The sequence below is a fragment of the Camelus bactrianus genome, chromosome X, assembly GCF_048773025.1.
Source record: "Camelus bactrianus isolate YW-2024 breed Bactrian camel chromosome X, ASM4877302v1, whole genome shotgun sequence".
NCBI classification, from domain to species: Eukaryota; Metazoa; Chordata; class Mammalia; order Artiodactyla; family Camelidae; genus Camelus; species Camelus bactrianus.
The window spans coordinates 96,292,332-96,309,167 of NC_133575.1; the positions used below are offsets into that span (position 1 = coordinate 96,292,332).

Consider the following 16,836-nt stretch of genomic DNA (forward strand, 5'->3'; position numbering starts at 1 on the left):
ATAATTATTTTTCTCCTAATGGATACAAACCATTGTGCATGAAAATGATACATGTGACTTTTACTTACTCTAGAGGAAGACAAACAATTTTTACAAAATTTCTGCACATTACTGTGAAATAGCTGCTGTTTGCTTTTTAATATATCATGGCATAGGGATGGCAAGCAAATTGACAGAGGTAATACAAGAAGCATTTTATATATATTTCTATATATAAAATATATATATTTTAAAGTTTGAGATTTCTTACTTCAAAATACACTACAAGAGCCAGTCTCTTTGTCCTTGTTCTGCCCTAGACATAGTGAAAGAATGCTGCAGCAAAGGCCACGTTAAAAAGAGAACTTGAAAAGAGTCACAGAAACTCATCACCTCACTGGAAAAGTTACATATAAATTGGATTTTTGTAAATTCAATATTCTTTCTCTTTTTTCCCTAGAATCACAATTTCAAAGATGCTTTAATTTCCTTCCTTTTTTCCTTCCTTCCCTTCTTTCCTGTTTAATTTTACCTTCAAGTAGCAGTAAGAGCTAGCATTTAAGTTCTCTGACTTGAAAATAAATACTATAATGCATGATTTAAATGGAAAGGAACTAACTTATATTGAATGACTAGATGTGCTGGATGTTTTATATTATTTCATTTAATTGCTGCTTCTATTTAGTGAATTACTTATTATCACTGGTAATAATAATGTTAATAAAATCAATCTCATGATAAATGATTTTTGGAAAGTAAAGAACCATTTCATAATTATGTGTTTTGTAGGTTCTGAGTTTTGCCTAATAGGATTGCTTAAGTCAGGGGCTACCTGGTAATTAGAGAACAAATTAAATGTGAAATCAAGACACGGACAAAAGTCAACTAAAAAGATCAAGTGATTTCGCTTGTCTCACTGGTCAGTAAACTAGTCTTTGGAAGTCACTGGGGCTTTTCTCAATACATTATTCTGTGTCAATAAGGTCTTATTTCTGCCTACTTCAGACACTGACTCAGAAAGCTGTCTTTGTTTTGTTTTTCAAAGAATTGCTGTCAACTAAGTTTCTGTAGCAAAAAGAACTTAAGTGAAGTTTGCGTCACATAATTCTTTGCTGAAGTAAGTGTGATGAAATGATCAGCTAATCCAGAAAAGGGGAACAATTAAATTGCTTCATTGGTGTCAGAGAAAAGGCGAAATAATGGTATGCAGGGCTAAAATTTAAGTTTCAACAGGCTCTTTTGTCATTGTATAGACAGCCTAAAGGGAAAGTTCTACAAGACCCTGATGCAACTGTCTATAGACAATTAGCTCAGTGGCCAGACTGTGGTGCTAGCGAGGCTGGGGTTATGCGTTCGAAGCCATGCATATCCCTGAGGAGTGCTGGTTGCTTCACTAGTCACACATAGACCTGCGCTGCGGAAGGATCAGCGCAAAGTCATCCTCGTTCCTGGAAAAACTAATCGGCCTAGCTTCTGCTAGTAATCAGTGGTATCTCTTTTTTTTCATATGAAGGTCATCATTATATGCCTTGCCTCTGTAAACATACCACCAAATATTTGGATTCAGTTAATTTTGCAACAAGTTTAGCACTTTGTGAACATTAGTCATATGATTTTGCCCATCATTCTTGTTATTGAAATTCAAAAGAGAAAAGAGCCACTCTATAAGATTCAGATGTTCTCAGTGGAGAGTACAGATGATAGATTTCATTGATGTCTTCAGCAGAAAAGGACACGGGGTAGGTACAGCAGAGGATTCCCTCCTCTCCTTGGTTCTCAAGAGGAGTTCTGCTTTATCTCCTAGGCATCTCCAACTTGGCAAATTCCCCAGAGACTGACTCTGGGAACTAGTACAATAGTTTTGTAATGATGTACAATCACTGGCACACTTTTTTTTTTTTTTAAAACTTTCAGAGGTATATCACAAAGGCTTAGCATCATTTGGTGCAAATAGTGAAATTTCACCGTGTAAGCCATGAGCTCCTACGAGTTTTCTAAGAACTTCTAGGGGTTACCTTGCACTGATTACCTCTGACTCCTCAAGGGAAAGCATTTTTCAATTTTCCCAGAAATTAACTCAAAACTGATGAATTGAGTTGAATAGATAGATTTTGGGGAAAAAAAGACAATATCTTAGGATATCAGAAATGGAGATGGCAGAGAGATCAATGTCTCTTATTGTCTTCTGCAACTGATCTGGCCAGAAACCATTTTGCTGTGTGGGGCTGATGTTTGACAGATGGATCCGGTGGTGGGATTAAAATCCTTGCCCACTCGTAGCAGATAGAGGCTGCGCGCTCCCCTTAAGAATGCTACTGGAAGTTCATTGCATACAAAGGACTCCTAGCAATGAGGCCCCCACTGCCCACATTTCCTCAGACCCATTACTCAGGAAAATTAGTCCTCAAATGTATCTTACTAAACCTTCACTGACTATCCTAACAAAATTAGAATTCCTTATCCTCTGTGTAAGAGGCTCTTTTCCAGAGCAGAGATACATTAACACGCAATTTTATAATTTTCTACCTATTTTTACTTTCGTGTGAGCTTTCATAATAATAAAGATACATTTTCAGGAGCATGAACAAATATGCTTAAATGAGGAGAAAGCCATTATCCTGGCTTCAGTTGGAAAGAGTACCTGGCAGAATGTGGGGCTGGGGAAAGTTTTCAGCTGAAAAACAGCTTATCCTTACAGGTAGAATTTCTGGTTGTTGTTAATTCTATAGCGCAGAACAGCCAGAACACGGACTTCTCTCCTGCAGGTCCTCACCATGGCCGGTAATTCGTGCCGCTTTCAATATACTCATTCAGAAACTCAGAACGAGTTTATTTTCCTTATGTACTTACCTTTTCTAAGTAGGTATAACTCCAAATTTTCCCATCAGCCCAAGTTCTTGAAATTATTTTCCCACTCTGGTCATATTCCATTTTTTCATTCCACGTCCCTCTTTGAATAAATGTCACCAATCCTGAAGGTGAATATGTGATGTTTACTTCATTATATCTGCTTACGGGGGACCACAGAACAGGTCGTCCAGTCTGGTCATAAAGGATTCGAAGGGTGAATTTCCGATGGTCATCATAGATCTTTCCTGTGCGAGTTATATGATCAAAATCGATGGAGAGCAGGTTTCTGTTATGGGCCTACAACAAAGAGATACGAACAACATTTTAAGCACTGCCTTAGTTTCTCCCATCAAATACATTCACCAAAGCAAAGCTTTTTCTGATTCTCCAGCAATGGGGTCTCTCTTGCCTTTGAATCCACATGGCTTCATGTTCCTCAGATGACACTTATCTGTATTCTCCTGCCAGACTGGACAACCTTGTCTTAATCCCTATATGCACCAGATCCTCCACACATGGTTGTTGATGGTATTTTTCCCAATTCAAGCCTCAAGTGTGCTAATACGATTTTCAGTACTTATGTAATCTTATTTTATGTGAGTCAGATGCCTGTTAAGGCATGGGACTTCCCTCTCCTTTTTACCAGTGAAGTGGCGAGAACACAGATTGGTGAATTATTTACATAATTAGAAATCAGAAAGAAGGAATAGAGTGAGCCCCCTCTAATTGCTACAGAGATTCCCTTTGGCTTCCTTGTTCTTCTGGGCATGGAGTCATATCACTTCACATCTATCACAGGGGACCACAGAGGAACTCAGGTGCTCTCCTGGAGATGGAAGCCCACTCAGTAATATTTTCGTGGAGGCCAGCAGGCAAGCATGGCAGGTGTTGGTAGGTCCCCCAGTATTTGCAAGGGTGGCCCTACCAAATGCTAAACGAGGTTAGAGGATGGAACTCAGTCTGGATCCGGAGTTGAGAAACAGTTCATAGTTCAGCTTGGTTCCGGTCTTAGGCTTCCTTGACTGCATGCTAGCATCCCCTCTGCGCTCCTCGCAGCTGCCAAGTTGTCCAAGAGAAAGCCCGACTCTGAGGAAATTCAGCCGGGTCTACCCAAGATAACCAAACAACTAAATGACTTAGAAAGCCATTAAGTTGGCTAAAAGACCACTTTTACTGGGTTTTCGAAGCAACTGGACAACTGTCGGGATCTGCTCCACTCTTCAGCTAGCAGTGCCAACGTTTGGCAGACCCACCAGTAACCGCTGGCTCCGTGGAAGATGGAGCTTCGAAGGAGGTGGGTGGAAAGCCAGGGGAAAAGCTTTTAAAATTTATTTTATTTATTTTAGTTCAGTTTGGTTTAGTTTTCACTTTAGTGAGTTGTTTGCTTTGTTTTATTATAACTTTTTCTGTTGAAATAGTCTGACTCCCAGGAAGTTGCAAAAATGGTACAGAGAAGCCCTATGCCTTTCATCCAACTTTCAAGGAAAAGACTTTTTAATTTGGGTGGAGGGGGTTCAAGCATATCTGGCAGGAACCAAGGCAAGAATGTGTAAGGGAGGAAAAATCCTTTTCCCTCTACCCTTCCAGGTTCTTGGCTGAGGCTCCCGCTCCTCACCCTGTAATAAAAGATTAACAGGAGAAAAACAAACAGAAGTTTAATAGCAGGTATACCTTTTGTACACATGGGCGAGACCAGGAAAACTGAGTAACTCTCCAAAGTGGCCGAAGCCACCACCCTAAATACCATCTCTAGCTAAAGACAGAAGATGTTGGGGGCGGGGAAGCCATTATGGGAGGTGACCAGGGAAAAGCACAGTAAACAAGAGTAAGGTTGCTATGCAGATTTAAGTCATTGCTTCCTCCAACAGCCTAAAACAATCTTTATGCCAAAGAGGCATATTTTGAGGTGACAAATTTTTTCCTTTTCAAATAAAAAAGGAGAGACTTTGAGAGGTGTAAATAGCAGTGGCCCTGGAATCAAGAGACATTGAATTAGCTGCTTGTCTGTGCACCAGTCATTTCTTCTACCCAGGGCCTTAGTTTTCTTATCTGTGAAATGGGAGTGATATTTACCACTCTACAACACAGACTTGTGCTAAAAATTAAATGAGATTACATATACAGTTACTTGGTGATGTGTAAAAATAATATTAGTAATTGTCATTACTTTTCTTATTTTAGTTAGGCTTTTGAATAGGTCCATGTGTCAGATTCCAAGGTGACTGCAGCTTGGCATATTAGATTTATATCTGTAGGAATTGTCAATATGATCCTGAGCAGAATGTTAAATACCTGGTTAATGAGGTAGAGGAAAAAACCAACAGTAAGGCTTGACTACGGTAATCATAGTCGGACTAAACCAATTCACTAGCTATTTAACTTAACTTCATGTTCATTTTTTTTTTTTTTTGGTCAAGGATTCCTTTAAATAACTGAAAGTTGTACACTGAGTTCCCAGAAAAATGAACATAAGCACATAAATGAACATTTTAAATAAAATCTCAAGTGAGTTCTGAAACCAAAACATGAAACCTTTGGGGCTGCTGAGTCAAATTTCAAAATCTTAGCTCAGAAAATTAAAAAAAAAAATTTTTTTTTGCCCATTTACTTCCCACTTTTAAAAATGTTCATTTATTTATTCTGCCAACTTTTTTTTGGAGAAGGAGGCAATTAGGCTTATTTTTTTAAATGGAGGTACTAGGGATTGAAACCAGGATCTCGTGCATGCTAAGCATGCACTCTACCACTGGGCTATACCTTCCTCCCAAGAAAGAAGTTTTTACATTTTTTTCTTAAAAATTTTTTTCTGTTATTTAAAAAAAAATGATATAGCTGATGTATAACATTATATTAGTTTCAGGTGTACAACATGATTTGATATTTGTATCAAAAATACAAATACCATATGTTGCAAAATAATCACCACAATAAATCTAGTTAACATCCATCACCACATGTAGTTACAATATTTTTTTCTTGTGATGAGAACATTTAAGATCTATTCTCTTAGCAACTGTTAGATATACAATACAGTATTATTAACTGTAGTTATTACATCCCCAGAACTTATTCATCTTATAATTGGAAGTTTGTACCTTTTGAACCCCTTCACCTATTTCACCCACCCTTTACTTCCTGCTTCTGGCAACCACCAATCTGTTCTCTGTATCTATGAGCTTTTTTTTTTTTTTTTTTGGATTCCACATCTAAATGAGATCCAGAATTTTCAATCTTTGTGGCCTGGATGACTACAAAGCCAACATTCTCAGTCTTCCTTTGCTCAGTAATCTTGTGCACTCTGCTTTTTAAAATAACCTCCTCAACTACTCCTCCACCCCCATTATAAAAGTGATATTTTTTCATTGCAGAAAAATTGGAAAATATAGAAGTATACAAAGAAAATTATTACCTGTATTCCCATCCTCCAATGTGAACCACTGCTAATACTTTGCAGCATTTCATTTCATTTATCCTACATTTTTTTTTGCATAATCTATGTCCATACACTTAAAGAATACCACTAGGACTGTACTTAAAGTTTTATGTCCTACTTTTTCAGCTAATGTTTTATCTTGAGCATCCCTCATGTTATTAAATATTCTTAAAGTGTGGATTTTAATGGTTACATAATGTCTTCTACATGATAAATATTTGTCTTTTCTCCTATTGTTGGAAATTAACATTTTTGTTTTTCATTTTTCTTTTATCTTTCATATTTTGTTGAACATTTTTGTAAATAAATATTACTTTAATACACAACCCAATAAGTGAAATTACTGGGTCAAATGATAAGAATATAATAAAGACTCCTGATGCAACTTGAAGTATTACTTTATAGGGCAGAAAGGTACAGATTTCTGCTCTCATTAACTAGTAGTGAGAGAGTCCATCTCATTCCATCCTTACCAGCATTGTCACTGTTAGTAAGCTTTTCCCAATATGAGAGTGGGGAAAAAGGTATGTTACTGTGGTTTAAATTTGCATTTATTTGGTTACAAATGAGGCTGAACCCTTTTAAACGTCTACTGGCCACATGTCTGTCCTCTCTGAATTGTCTGCTCAGAGTTTGTCCATTTTTCTATTGGAGTGGAGCACTTTGCTTTTTCTCCAATCTATTTTGGTTTCAGTTCCTTCATCAGCTAGCTGGGGCCAATGATATTTGCCCTTAATTTTGAGCTTCTGCCCAAAAAAAGGACAGCAAATGTTCCATGCCATGAATTCCAGAAGACTAGTGATTAGATACTCAAATTATTTGGGAGGGTCTTGTTAGTTTCAGGGGGTAGGTTTCATTCAGGAAATAAAGCAACAGATTGGGAAGCATGACTCTTCAACCATGTGTAGCCAACGTGTGCCGTGTTATAGTGCATAAATAAACAGTAACCTGCTGTTATCACCTAACCGGTGATAGAGAAGCACATATTTCCTGTCTTTTGATACGCAGGGCTTGGAACCTTATGCGAACCAGGTGTTCTTTCTTCAACTACTTTTCCTGTGGTTTTATAGCCACATATCTCTAACTGTAATACTGTTCATTTACAATAGCTGTAAAATATCCATGTACTCCCAGAGACGGTTGTAACTGTTACAATTTATGTTATAATGATAGTTAAAGAGCCAAAGTAACAAAGTGATTTCCAGTTCAACTAAATTTGTGGCTTTATTTGTCTGATAGATTAAGTTTACTACTCAAGAACACATTTCTTAATAAAGTCATTACAGCTCCACAAGCAGGGACCACTGTTAAAAATCCACTACAGAGCAAGCAGAGGAACACTCTGCCTAATGTTCTTTCTCTGCCTGTCAAGACTTCTGCAACCATGCTTCTCTGTTTCTGGATAATGCGCTCTGATATTCAGATGTAGCTGAAATGCTAGATTCAAAGTCAGGTTTAGAAGGTAATGTAAAATTTGGCTAAGAGCTGAAAGGGGATGAAGGAATTAAAGATGCTGCAGGCCCCCACCCCCAAGTCTGCTGTGGAACCCACATGTGAGAAGGCTGGAGGAAAGAGTGCTTTTCTAGGTGAGCTCCCTCGCGCTTCTTCTTGAGTGCTTATGTGCCTCCAGCCTCTACAGCAGGAAGCAAAAATAGGCTGACTGCCTCTGACTGCTGGGGTCACGAGCAAGGTTGGGAAAGCAACACATTCATACAAGCTCTTGTTTGCCTGAAAGACAATAATAGCCCTTGACCTTAGTGTCAGCCATCAATCCTTATTTCCGCTCTTCCTCCAAACAATCTCTACCGATCCTTGCCCTGGGAAAGAGAGGGGCAAAGAAAGAGTTGACATTTGAGAACAGCCCCAAGTTAAAAAGGGTCTCTCTGGACAGGTTGCACATTGAACAAGACCGTTGAGTTTGGCAACTGATGAACTGTATGTTGGGGTAAGAAAGCTTGGATTGGTAATTTTTTAGTAGGGGAAGAAGTATCTATGTTTAATTTATCCTTTGGCTTTCCTTACACTTTTTTTTTTTTCAGCTTTGCTGAAGAGAAGTCAGGAGAAGGGCTTGCTTTTTGTTCACACTTGGACCAGAAAGGAAAGAGGGAAGGGTACACCCTGGGGAGCAATGGGTTGTGTTGCCAGCAGAAATTAAAGTGCCTGTGAAGGGTGGGTGCAGGCAGAAGCTCCAAAGAAAAGTGTCCTCTACCTCCTCTCACAGCCTTTTCTTGCTCTCTCCTAGGAGTTTGTGTTTTAATTGCTTCAGAGAAAGTCCTTTCAACCCCTCCAATTTGATTCATTCAATTAGTAGGATAAAGATATATTAAAGAATATGAAAATGAATATATATATATATCTGGGACATTATGCTGTACACCAGAAATTGACATATCATAATTGACAGTACTTCAATTAAAAAAAAGATATATTAGGTTGATCTAGAGGCAACTGCTGATATTTGAGTGTTTTTGGCCTACAAAAAAGGCAGTTTGCTAAGGTTCAACCCTATACACACACACAGACACACACACACACAGACACACACACACTCACACACACACACACAATGTGATAAACTCTAAGCTGCGATCACGACCGTTGATTTTCTTTTAGAAGAAAGGAGAAGGAGAAGGCTGAAATTTCACGGATGCTAGTCTAGCATCTCAACTCACAATGCAACTGAGGAACCTGTTTAATTTTTGCTGAAGAAGCTGAAAGGGGAATAAGTGAGATGGGCCAAATAACCACATCACAGTTTGGGAGATGCACTGTGTTTAATTTCCATGAAGTTGGTAGAACGGATATAGAAGTCACCACTGGTTTTAAATTAGTATGTGCTACTCTACCCTCTCTGGTTTTAAGGTAATTAGTACTTGAATTTTAGAAATTGATCAATACAACTTTACAGATTTTATTTTTTTACTGCTATTGCTATGCTGACAATCAGATCCTACTTTTAGGCTGGCTTTTATTTCACAGAGTTGCTTACAAATGAACAGGGCATGTATTCAGTGTTAGCCTTAGCCTCCACTACTCCATTGGGAATTTCTTTTTACCTATTTTTTTCCTTTTTTCCTTTTTCCTCCCAAGACATTCTCTTTACTTTGCCAGCCCACAAAATCTTAGCACCAGAAGGAATCTTATGACATGGGCTATTTAACTAGACTGCCTGGGTTCAAATCCCGTGTCACCACTTACTAGCTGTGTGACCTCTCTGTACCGAGGTTTGTTTATGTGTAAAGTGAGAATGTTAATAAAAGAACCCATCTGATAAGGTGTTATGAATAGTAAACAAGTTACTATATTGCAATGAAGATATAAAATTTTAATGAATGTTAGTTGCTATAATTATGATAAATGGTAATACTATTACTACTAGTAGAGACTGCATAGTCTATATCCCTCATTTTAAGGGAGAAGTGGTGCAAAATTCTGGGCATACCAGTTCTTCAAAATCTTACTCATTCCTCTCACCTGATTTTTGCCATACCATTTTAGCTTGGACACTTTCTGCACTAAATTGATTTGCTCTTGTTTAAGTACTTTCCTGTTGGTGAATTCATCTGGGTAACCATACAATAGGCATTTAAAATTTTTAATACCAAATCCTTAATGCTTATATACATGTGAAATAGTGTGCGAAATAATACTTTCTGTCTAGTTATCTTAGTGAAGTTGACCCAAGATTAACAAATATAGTTGTTTCTATGATTTGAAGGCCCCAAGAATCCCCTGACCCCCAAAACCAACACTGGCCAGTGGCCTTGATGCCTGAAATCTCCTGTCTCCAGGAGACTCCTTAGGAGTAGATGCACTGTTACTTGGCACTGAGAACCACAGATACATTTTAAAAATAGATGAATCTATAGGCATGCAGGCTCCTTATCTAAATTTTCACAAAATGAATCCCTCCAGCAAACCCGGGTAGAAGGAAGTTAAAATAGTGTGAAGCAAATGCGTTTTCTGAGAAAGGAGGGAGATGCTGGAACTCTCTTGGCTGTCTCCCAAATTCCCCATCATTTGTCAGCCTGGGACCTTGTGTTTCACCTGGGCTGGTTTCCCCTTTCAGAGCTCAGCTCACGTACAGACAGTCACATGTTGCATTTCAAAACCAATCTACCCTGTTCTCAGTTATCTCTGAATGGAGAGAGAGAAAAAAATCAATTGTGAGGGTTTTTAGATTAGTCTTTGTTTCATTTTGCTTGTAAACACATAATCATTTTTACTTGATTTTATGACTTTGGTTTGAAGTTCTAAGCTTCCTGGATTTTTTTTTTTTTTAAATAAAGGAGGCTGCAATTCTGGAGTTTTGCTATAACCTTACATCTCAGTCTGCAAAATCTTGTAAAGAGCTCTGGGATCCAATGCTGGAATAAGTCTCATATAGCAGCATTATTATCCATGGACACAGCAAGGTGCAATCTGGATGTAGTTCTTCCGCCAGTTTGCTTTTGGTGACTGTCCAATTCTTTTACAACTGCCTCTATTGTTATCTGCACTCTAATTTCTCTATTGTCCAGGGAAATGTATTTATGGGGACAGATTGATGTAGCAGATGAGAAGATACATGGACTGGATGGGAAAGTACTTTGTAAGGAAGATGATTCAAACACAACTCAGGTTGGGGTGGGAAATGGATTTTTAAAATAAATGAAATTTCAGGATGTTAATGTGATTTATTTCACTTAATGGAGCTGGTGCAGGATGGCCCAGAGGTAACAAATCCCTTGCCTGCTCAGGCTGGGCAGGATATCACGTTTCCTAGCAGTTTGTTTCCTCACCTTGAAGAGGACCCTGAGTTTGTATGAAAAAAAAAAAAAAATCACTGATCAATCTTTGCAGAAAAGCAACTCTTGCTGCTTTATCTTCAAGAGAGGTCTATCATTCTCTGATTTTTTTTTTTCTTTCCACCTTGAAGGTATCGGGTGGATGCGATAGGTAGCTTTTGGGAACATCTGATGTCCATCATATTACCAAGTGAGCCTTTAAAAGAACCTGTCATTTTGTGCCTGAACAATTAGTGTTTTATGACCTGCTGCCCAAACATATTTTCAAATTACACTCACACCTTTGTGTGGTTTTTCAAAGAGGAGCCTTATTTCCCCCAGTACAACAGGGGCTTCTACGTCGTGTGACTATCTGAACCTGTTATTCTGTCTCCAGAGCTCTGGTACCCTCACCTGCCCTTGCTCTGGAATGGCAGCTCCACCAGGAGAAATGAATGGTTCAGTCCCAGGTCTCGAGGTACTTGAAGGCCTCAGAGAGGCTTATTCTTTACATGAAGGTTTACAAATGGGTCCCTACATATTCCACCCAGAAAGAGAAAGTTACATCTCCTGTGTCATCAGCTTGCACCTTGAAAGCCACCATAGGTGAAGGGGCACCATCTCTGAAATAATGAAGTCAGTAGGGAAAAAGAATTTGCCTTGTCAAAATTGGATCCACACCTACCTTTGGGGAGCATATTCGTTCCATTAAACTGGATATGCCTAATCTGGGGAAACCGAGGCAGCAATATAAACCAAAGTGCCTAAGGATGGGGAGAGTAGGTAAGAATTATCCAGTTAAACAGCCTCCCTCGTCTCGCCTCCTCCACACTTCGCCCACCTGGAGGCCAGCCAGTTGTCCTGCACTGCCCACACTTGCCAGTACATTAGAGTCGATTATTTGTCTCCTTTTGTCAGCATTGAAATGAGGAGCCAGGCTCTGCCAAGGTGGCTCCACTGAGCGGGGCAATGATTTATAGATTAATTATTTTAAGGAACAAGGCAGCACAGCATGATGTAGTGGAAAGAGTGCTGCGCTAGGCGAAGACCTGCATTTTTGTGCTGGCTCTGATCCTTAATAGCTGTTTGACTTTGGGCAAATCACTTAACCTCTCTGGGCCTTAGTCTCCTTATTTGTAAATTGGGAATAACAACAATTGATGGTTGTGATGATCAAATAAAACCCTGACTGTGAAAGTATTTTGTTAACTGTTAAGGCACTAAACATACATAAAGAGTTGTTATTGTTGTTAGATTTCTAGGCACATGTACAGTAACACCACTTAGCCAATGAAGGGCTCCATTCGCCAGTGCCAGGACTTCAGGAAAGACCCTAGAAGTCACAGAGGAGAGGATTCTGAATTTGTTGCCCTTATAAGTGGTTGCACCAATTTGCTCTACTCTACCACAGGGTGGGAAATGGGTCAATTATAAATAGTATTAACTAAATAACACTTCACTCTACTCATGAACACTAAAGAGCCCCCAAATGTTTTTATGACCATTAGCTTCTCAATATTAAGAACAATTTGGGATATGAAGTATAAATTACAGTTTACAGTCTCTCTCCATTATCTGTGCATATGGAAGGGAGAAAATAGGGTGGGTCATCATAGAAAGTGGAGGATCCCAAAGTCACACAGCATAGGATGGGTTATCCTAAAGAATGAAAGGGTTATCACAAGGAATGGAAAATTCCAAGGGTTATACTAGGAATATGTTATCCCAAAGAATGGAAAATCCCAAAGACATGTAGTGTATGATATGGTTCATAATGTTTTATTCAGGCTGCAAGCTGGGGGAAGTACTAAGAGACCATTTTTTGATATAATTTTCCTGGGTGAATCCATGAGGTGGATAAACCATATGTAGATAATTCTGACTTTCCTCTGGTATGATATCTTCATTTCACAGTTGAAGAAAATAAAGGAATTTCTTAAGCCAGTTGTAAAACTTTCCCATCTAGGGTTCTACCCAGGAGATCCTATTTCTAGAAGAACTCTGATAGAAACCCTCATTGCTCACACACAGAGAGGTCTGACTGTTTGGACTGGTTTCACCTCTCAGTTCAGTGGCATATCTAGTAAATATTCTAGTAGAGACTGCTCAACCGAATGAAAACAGAAAAATTGACTTGCGCAGGTAGACAACTTTAGTGGCTGTTACAAAAAACACCCACGGAAGTCTATGTCTTTGTGTCACCAACAGAACTGACTGGCAAGTGAGCGCTGGTGTAGATCACTCTGTCTGTACCAAGCCATGGGACTAGTTTGACTTCTCGCTGGAATTGGGTGGTGGTTTGGCATTGCATTTCCACAGCCTAGAGGCTACCATATATTTCCTGTGAGTGAAGAAAATGCAAGCATTCCAGGTGTCCCAGGAGTGATGCAGGTGCTCAAAGCAGCCCTGGCCTCGATTGTGAGGCCAGGCATCCTCAGGCTGGTCGTTGCTCTGAGCTGATAGTGAATATTACTATATTTGGAAGGTTGGTCACGTCATCCTAACATTGGTTCATGTTTAAGAAGGCTGCAGAAAGGCAATTCTGACTGAGAGATTTCTGGTTAACTGTGGCGAACTGGTCAGTTTCCATCTTTCACTTCCCATGGGCAGCTCTCTCTGGGCACTTGAGCCCAATCTGAGTACCCGCCGGCCCTTAATATGTATATTCATGGTGATGATATCATTCACTGATTTCTCCTTTCATCTTGCCTTTGTCCAAATGTTGCCTTATGTCTCACACATCCTTCTCTGGGTGCCTGCCTGGTCTTCCCAAATAGATTACCGATTAGCCTAAAGCAGGAATCTGGGGCAGCTTGGTGGACCTGATTACCATCTCCAGGCCATGTGAGGGAGTCTGGGGGGCCTCCCGACTAAACACATTTCTCGATCCAGACATTCTTGGTGCCTGAAATTGCTACTATTAGAGCACTTTAGCTGGCTAATGACAAAGAAAGCTCCTATTAGAATGTTCATTTAAGGATACTGAACCATTATCAGCCATTAGTGCCCTCTCTTGAATTAGTGTATCATATAAGCTAGTCAGTCACCTAGAAAAGCTGTGGAGAAATGGAACTTCCGATTAGGGAGGCTTGCAGTTCTCAAAAATAAAACACCAGTTCTACAGCGATTGTCAGGTCAAGACTTACCCTCAGCCTCCTTTCAAAAGCTGAAATGTTGCCTTTGTTCTGCTCCCTCCGCTGCCTCCACTCGATGAGGTTGGCGTTGTGCTCTCCGGGCAGTGAGATGTTGCACTTGCCCAGGGTGGGGTTGACTGCCCCGGCCAGGATGTGGGGCTCTGAGCTGAGGCTGATCTCCATCCCGCTGGCAAAGGTGACTCGCAAGGAGCCGTCCGGACTCACCCGATAGGTACTTTGGGTATTTTCTGCAGACAGAGGAGCAAAGGAGGAAGAGGGGGAAGAAAGGGAAGCGCAGAAGCAGAGGAGAGACAAATTTAGCTTTAGGGGGCAAGTTTGGGAAAGGATGAGCAGTGGGGCGCCGTGGGCCTAACTGCCTTCTGGGCTCGACCACCAGTCTGACAGCTCTGTGTGCTCTCTGTCCATTTGGGTCTTGTTATTTTCACAGCTGGGCTATCTTGTTTCTTGGATAAAAGACTCCTGTGTAACACTGCAGGCTGTTTTTGTTTTGAAACAAGTTCTCATTTGTAAACAATTCCCTCACAAACTCTCTCTCTGACTTGGTGGATTGGCCTGCTCCCTTTGACATGCTGGGAGCTACAATGAGAAAAGTATGAAGTCAAACTCAGCATCCTCACCACCTTGGGGACACCAGCACAGCTGCTGGATCCCACAAAGTGATATACACTGACAAAGGTTGCCACTGATCCTTCTAGAGTAGATCTGAAGGTTGGAAAATTCTGTGCCTGGCCCCACAGCCTGACAACAGAACAAGTCCTTAATGACCGGGCAGAGGGAAAACAATTTCTCTGTGTCTACTTCCTTCAGAATCCATGACATTCCTTCCAAATCCATCTCCCTACCTCCTTTCCTTCCTTCTTTTCCTTCCATTCTCTCTTACATTTCTCTCTTTGAATAGAATGAGCTTCTCATTCATTCATTTCCCTTATATTCCTGCTCAGTGCATATCCTCATTCATTCTTCCAATTCCCCCACGTCAGCATCATTCCAGAATGCTAATCTCAGACGGGGTGCAGACTTCATTTCTTTCATAATAAAACCCAATCAGAGCTTAAAGTGCTTCACAAACAGCTGGGTGTTGGGAATGACTTGATGGGAGAGCAGATTTGGCAGGGGTTTCACCTCATAACTCCCACGGGGATGTTGCTACATGAACTTTGTGGAAGTTGTGACTTTGTCTGGGGTTCAGCCTCCATAGCTGAACTGTAGGGAGAAGAAGCCATCTTCTCAGTCAGAAGTGAATTCTATTTACTAATGGTGTGCAGAGGGTTGGCGGTAGAAGTTAAGAGAGGTGCTACTAGAGTCAGGCAGAGTTGGACATTTTCTTACCTTGTTTTAAAATATATATAGTGCTAGTTGCCGTCAAATTGGTTGACATGAGGACGTTCTCGCGGTTAGAGGTATCTAGCTCCACTTTTGTCAGCTTCTCCAGGTCACTGTGGAAACTGCTAACCTCTCCAGTGGGAAATGTTGCATTGGTCAGATGTCCCTCCGGGTCATACCTGAGGAATATAACCAATCCCAACTTTGAAGTCTCCCAGTGATAACAGTCCTTTGCAAAATAAAAATCACCTGGCAGCTAATATAGTTTAACTTTGAGTGATAACAAGTATTATTAACCTTGTTCAAGAAGAAGAAAAAGGTCAGAGAGATGATTAATCAAACAAAGGTATTTTTTGCCGCTTCTGAATTCTTGATGACTTCCTTGAGCTGTGCTGTTTTACAGGAAAAATATATCTGGTAATGAATCACCAGGGTGGAAAACTGATTTATGAATCATGTCCCGCTGTGTGCAATGTTGCAGGGAAGCCTCCGTGTGCAATTTGGGTCGATCCTATTAGATGCGATGGACAACAAGAACCAGCAGAGGGTGCTGTTGGCAAACAAAAAGGAGGCACAAATTCCCCTACAACCCAAGCCTGAGAAGGCCAATAAACGAATTTAGCATTGTGATAGGAAAATTACATTTGCTGCTGTTTAAGTTGCCAAATTTGAAATGAATGAATCATTCTTCCAACAAAATGAACAAGCACAGAAGATAATGGAAACATGTTCATTAAAACATTCTGGAGCCTCCTGATCTCAGTGTCACTTAATTTTTTTATCTTTTTATAGTATAGTACATAATGTGTTGTAATTTGCCTATATGAGTAAGAGACAAAAAATAATTACCTGGGATAATAGGCAATAACCTATATCTAGAAATATAGCCTAGTGAGTTTACTTTTTTAAAAAAAATCAGAATTATTGGCAATCTCACTGTCCTCCAAATGGAAACTGCTTCCCTGAAGGCTTTTGATGTGGAGCTGTTCTTTTATTGCCAATAGAACCATGAAAAATAAACACTTCATTAAAACTAAAGACACGCACTTGGAAACCCACTACTGTTTTCTTTTCAAGTTGCAAATTACAAAATATTTAAGTACTTTTATCTGCTTTAAAAATGTTAAACAATTATATTCTTTTTACCCAAAGTGAGCAGGACACAGCCTGGACACAGTGGTGGAGTCTGGCCCTATTGCCTCCTCCCCACCAAATTATGCAAAATGGCCTAGTGATTCAGTGTTAAGCCACTAGGTTTTAAAACTCAGCCTGGATAGGTGCTGAAATTTTAAAACTTAGACCAGCTGTTTGGTAGGCTTGGGAAAAGGGG

General features: G+C 39.9%; 1 protein-coding gene across 1 annotated transcript in view; it reads right to left on the bottom strand.

The window, feature by feature from the left end:
* The window catches only part of TENM1 (teneurin transmembrane protein 1), a 700,775-nt gene that overhangs the window by 13,096 nt on the left and 670,843 nt on the right, over positions 1-16,836 (bottom strand). The window contains exons 28-30 of the mRNA XM_074360055.1: positions 15,513-15,685; positions 14,175-14,410; positions 2,830-3,126 (exon numbers count right to left, since the gene is read on the bottom strand). Coding sequence (XP_074216156.1) covers positions 2,830-3,126; positions 14,175-14,410; positions 15,513-15,685 — 706 coding nt within the window. The remainder of the gene's footprint in view (positions 1-2,829; positions 3,127-14,174; positions 14,411-15,512; positions 15,686-16,836) is intronic.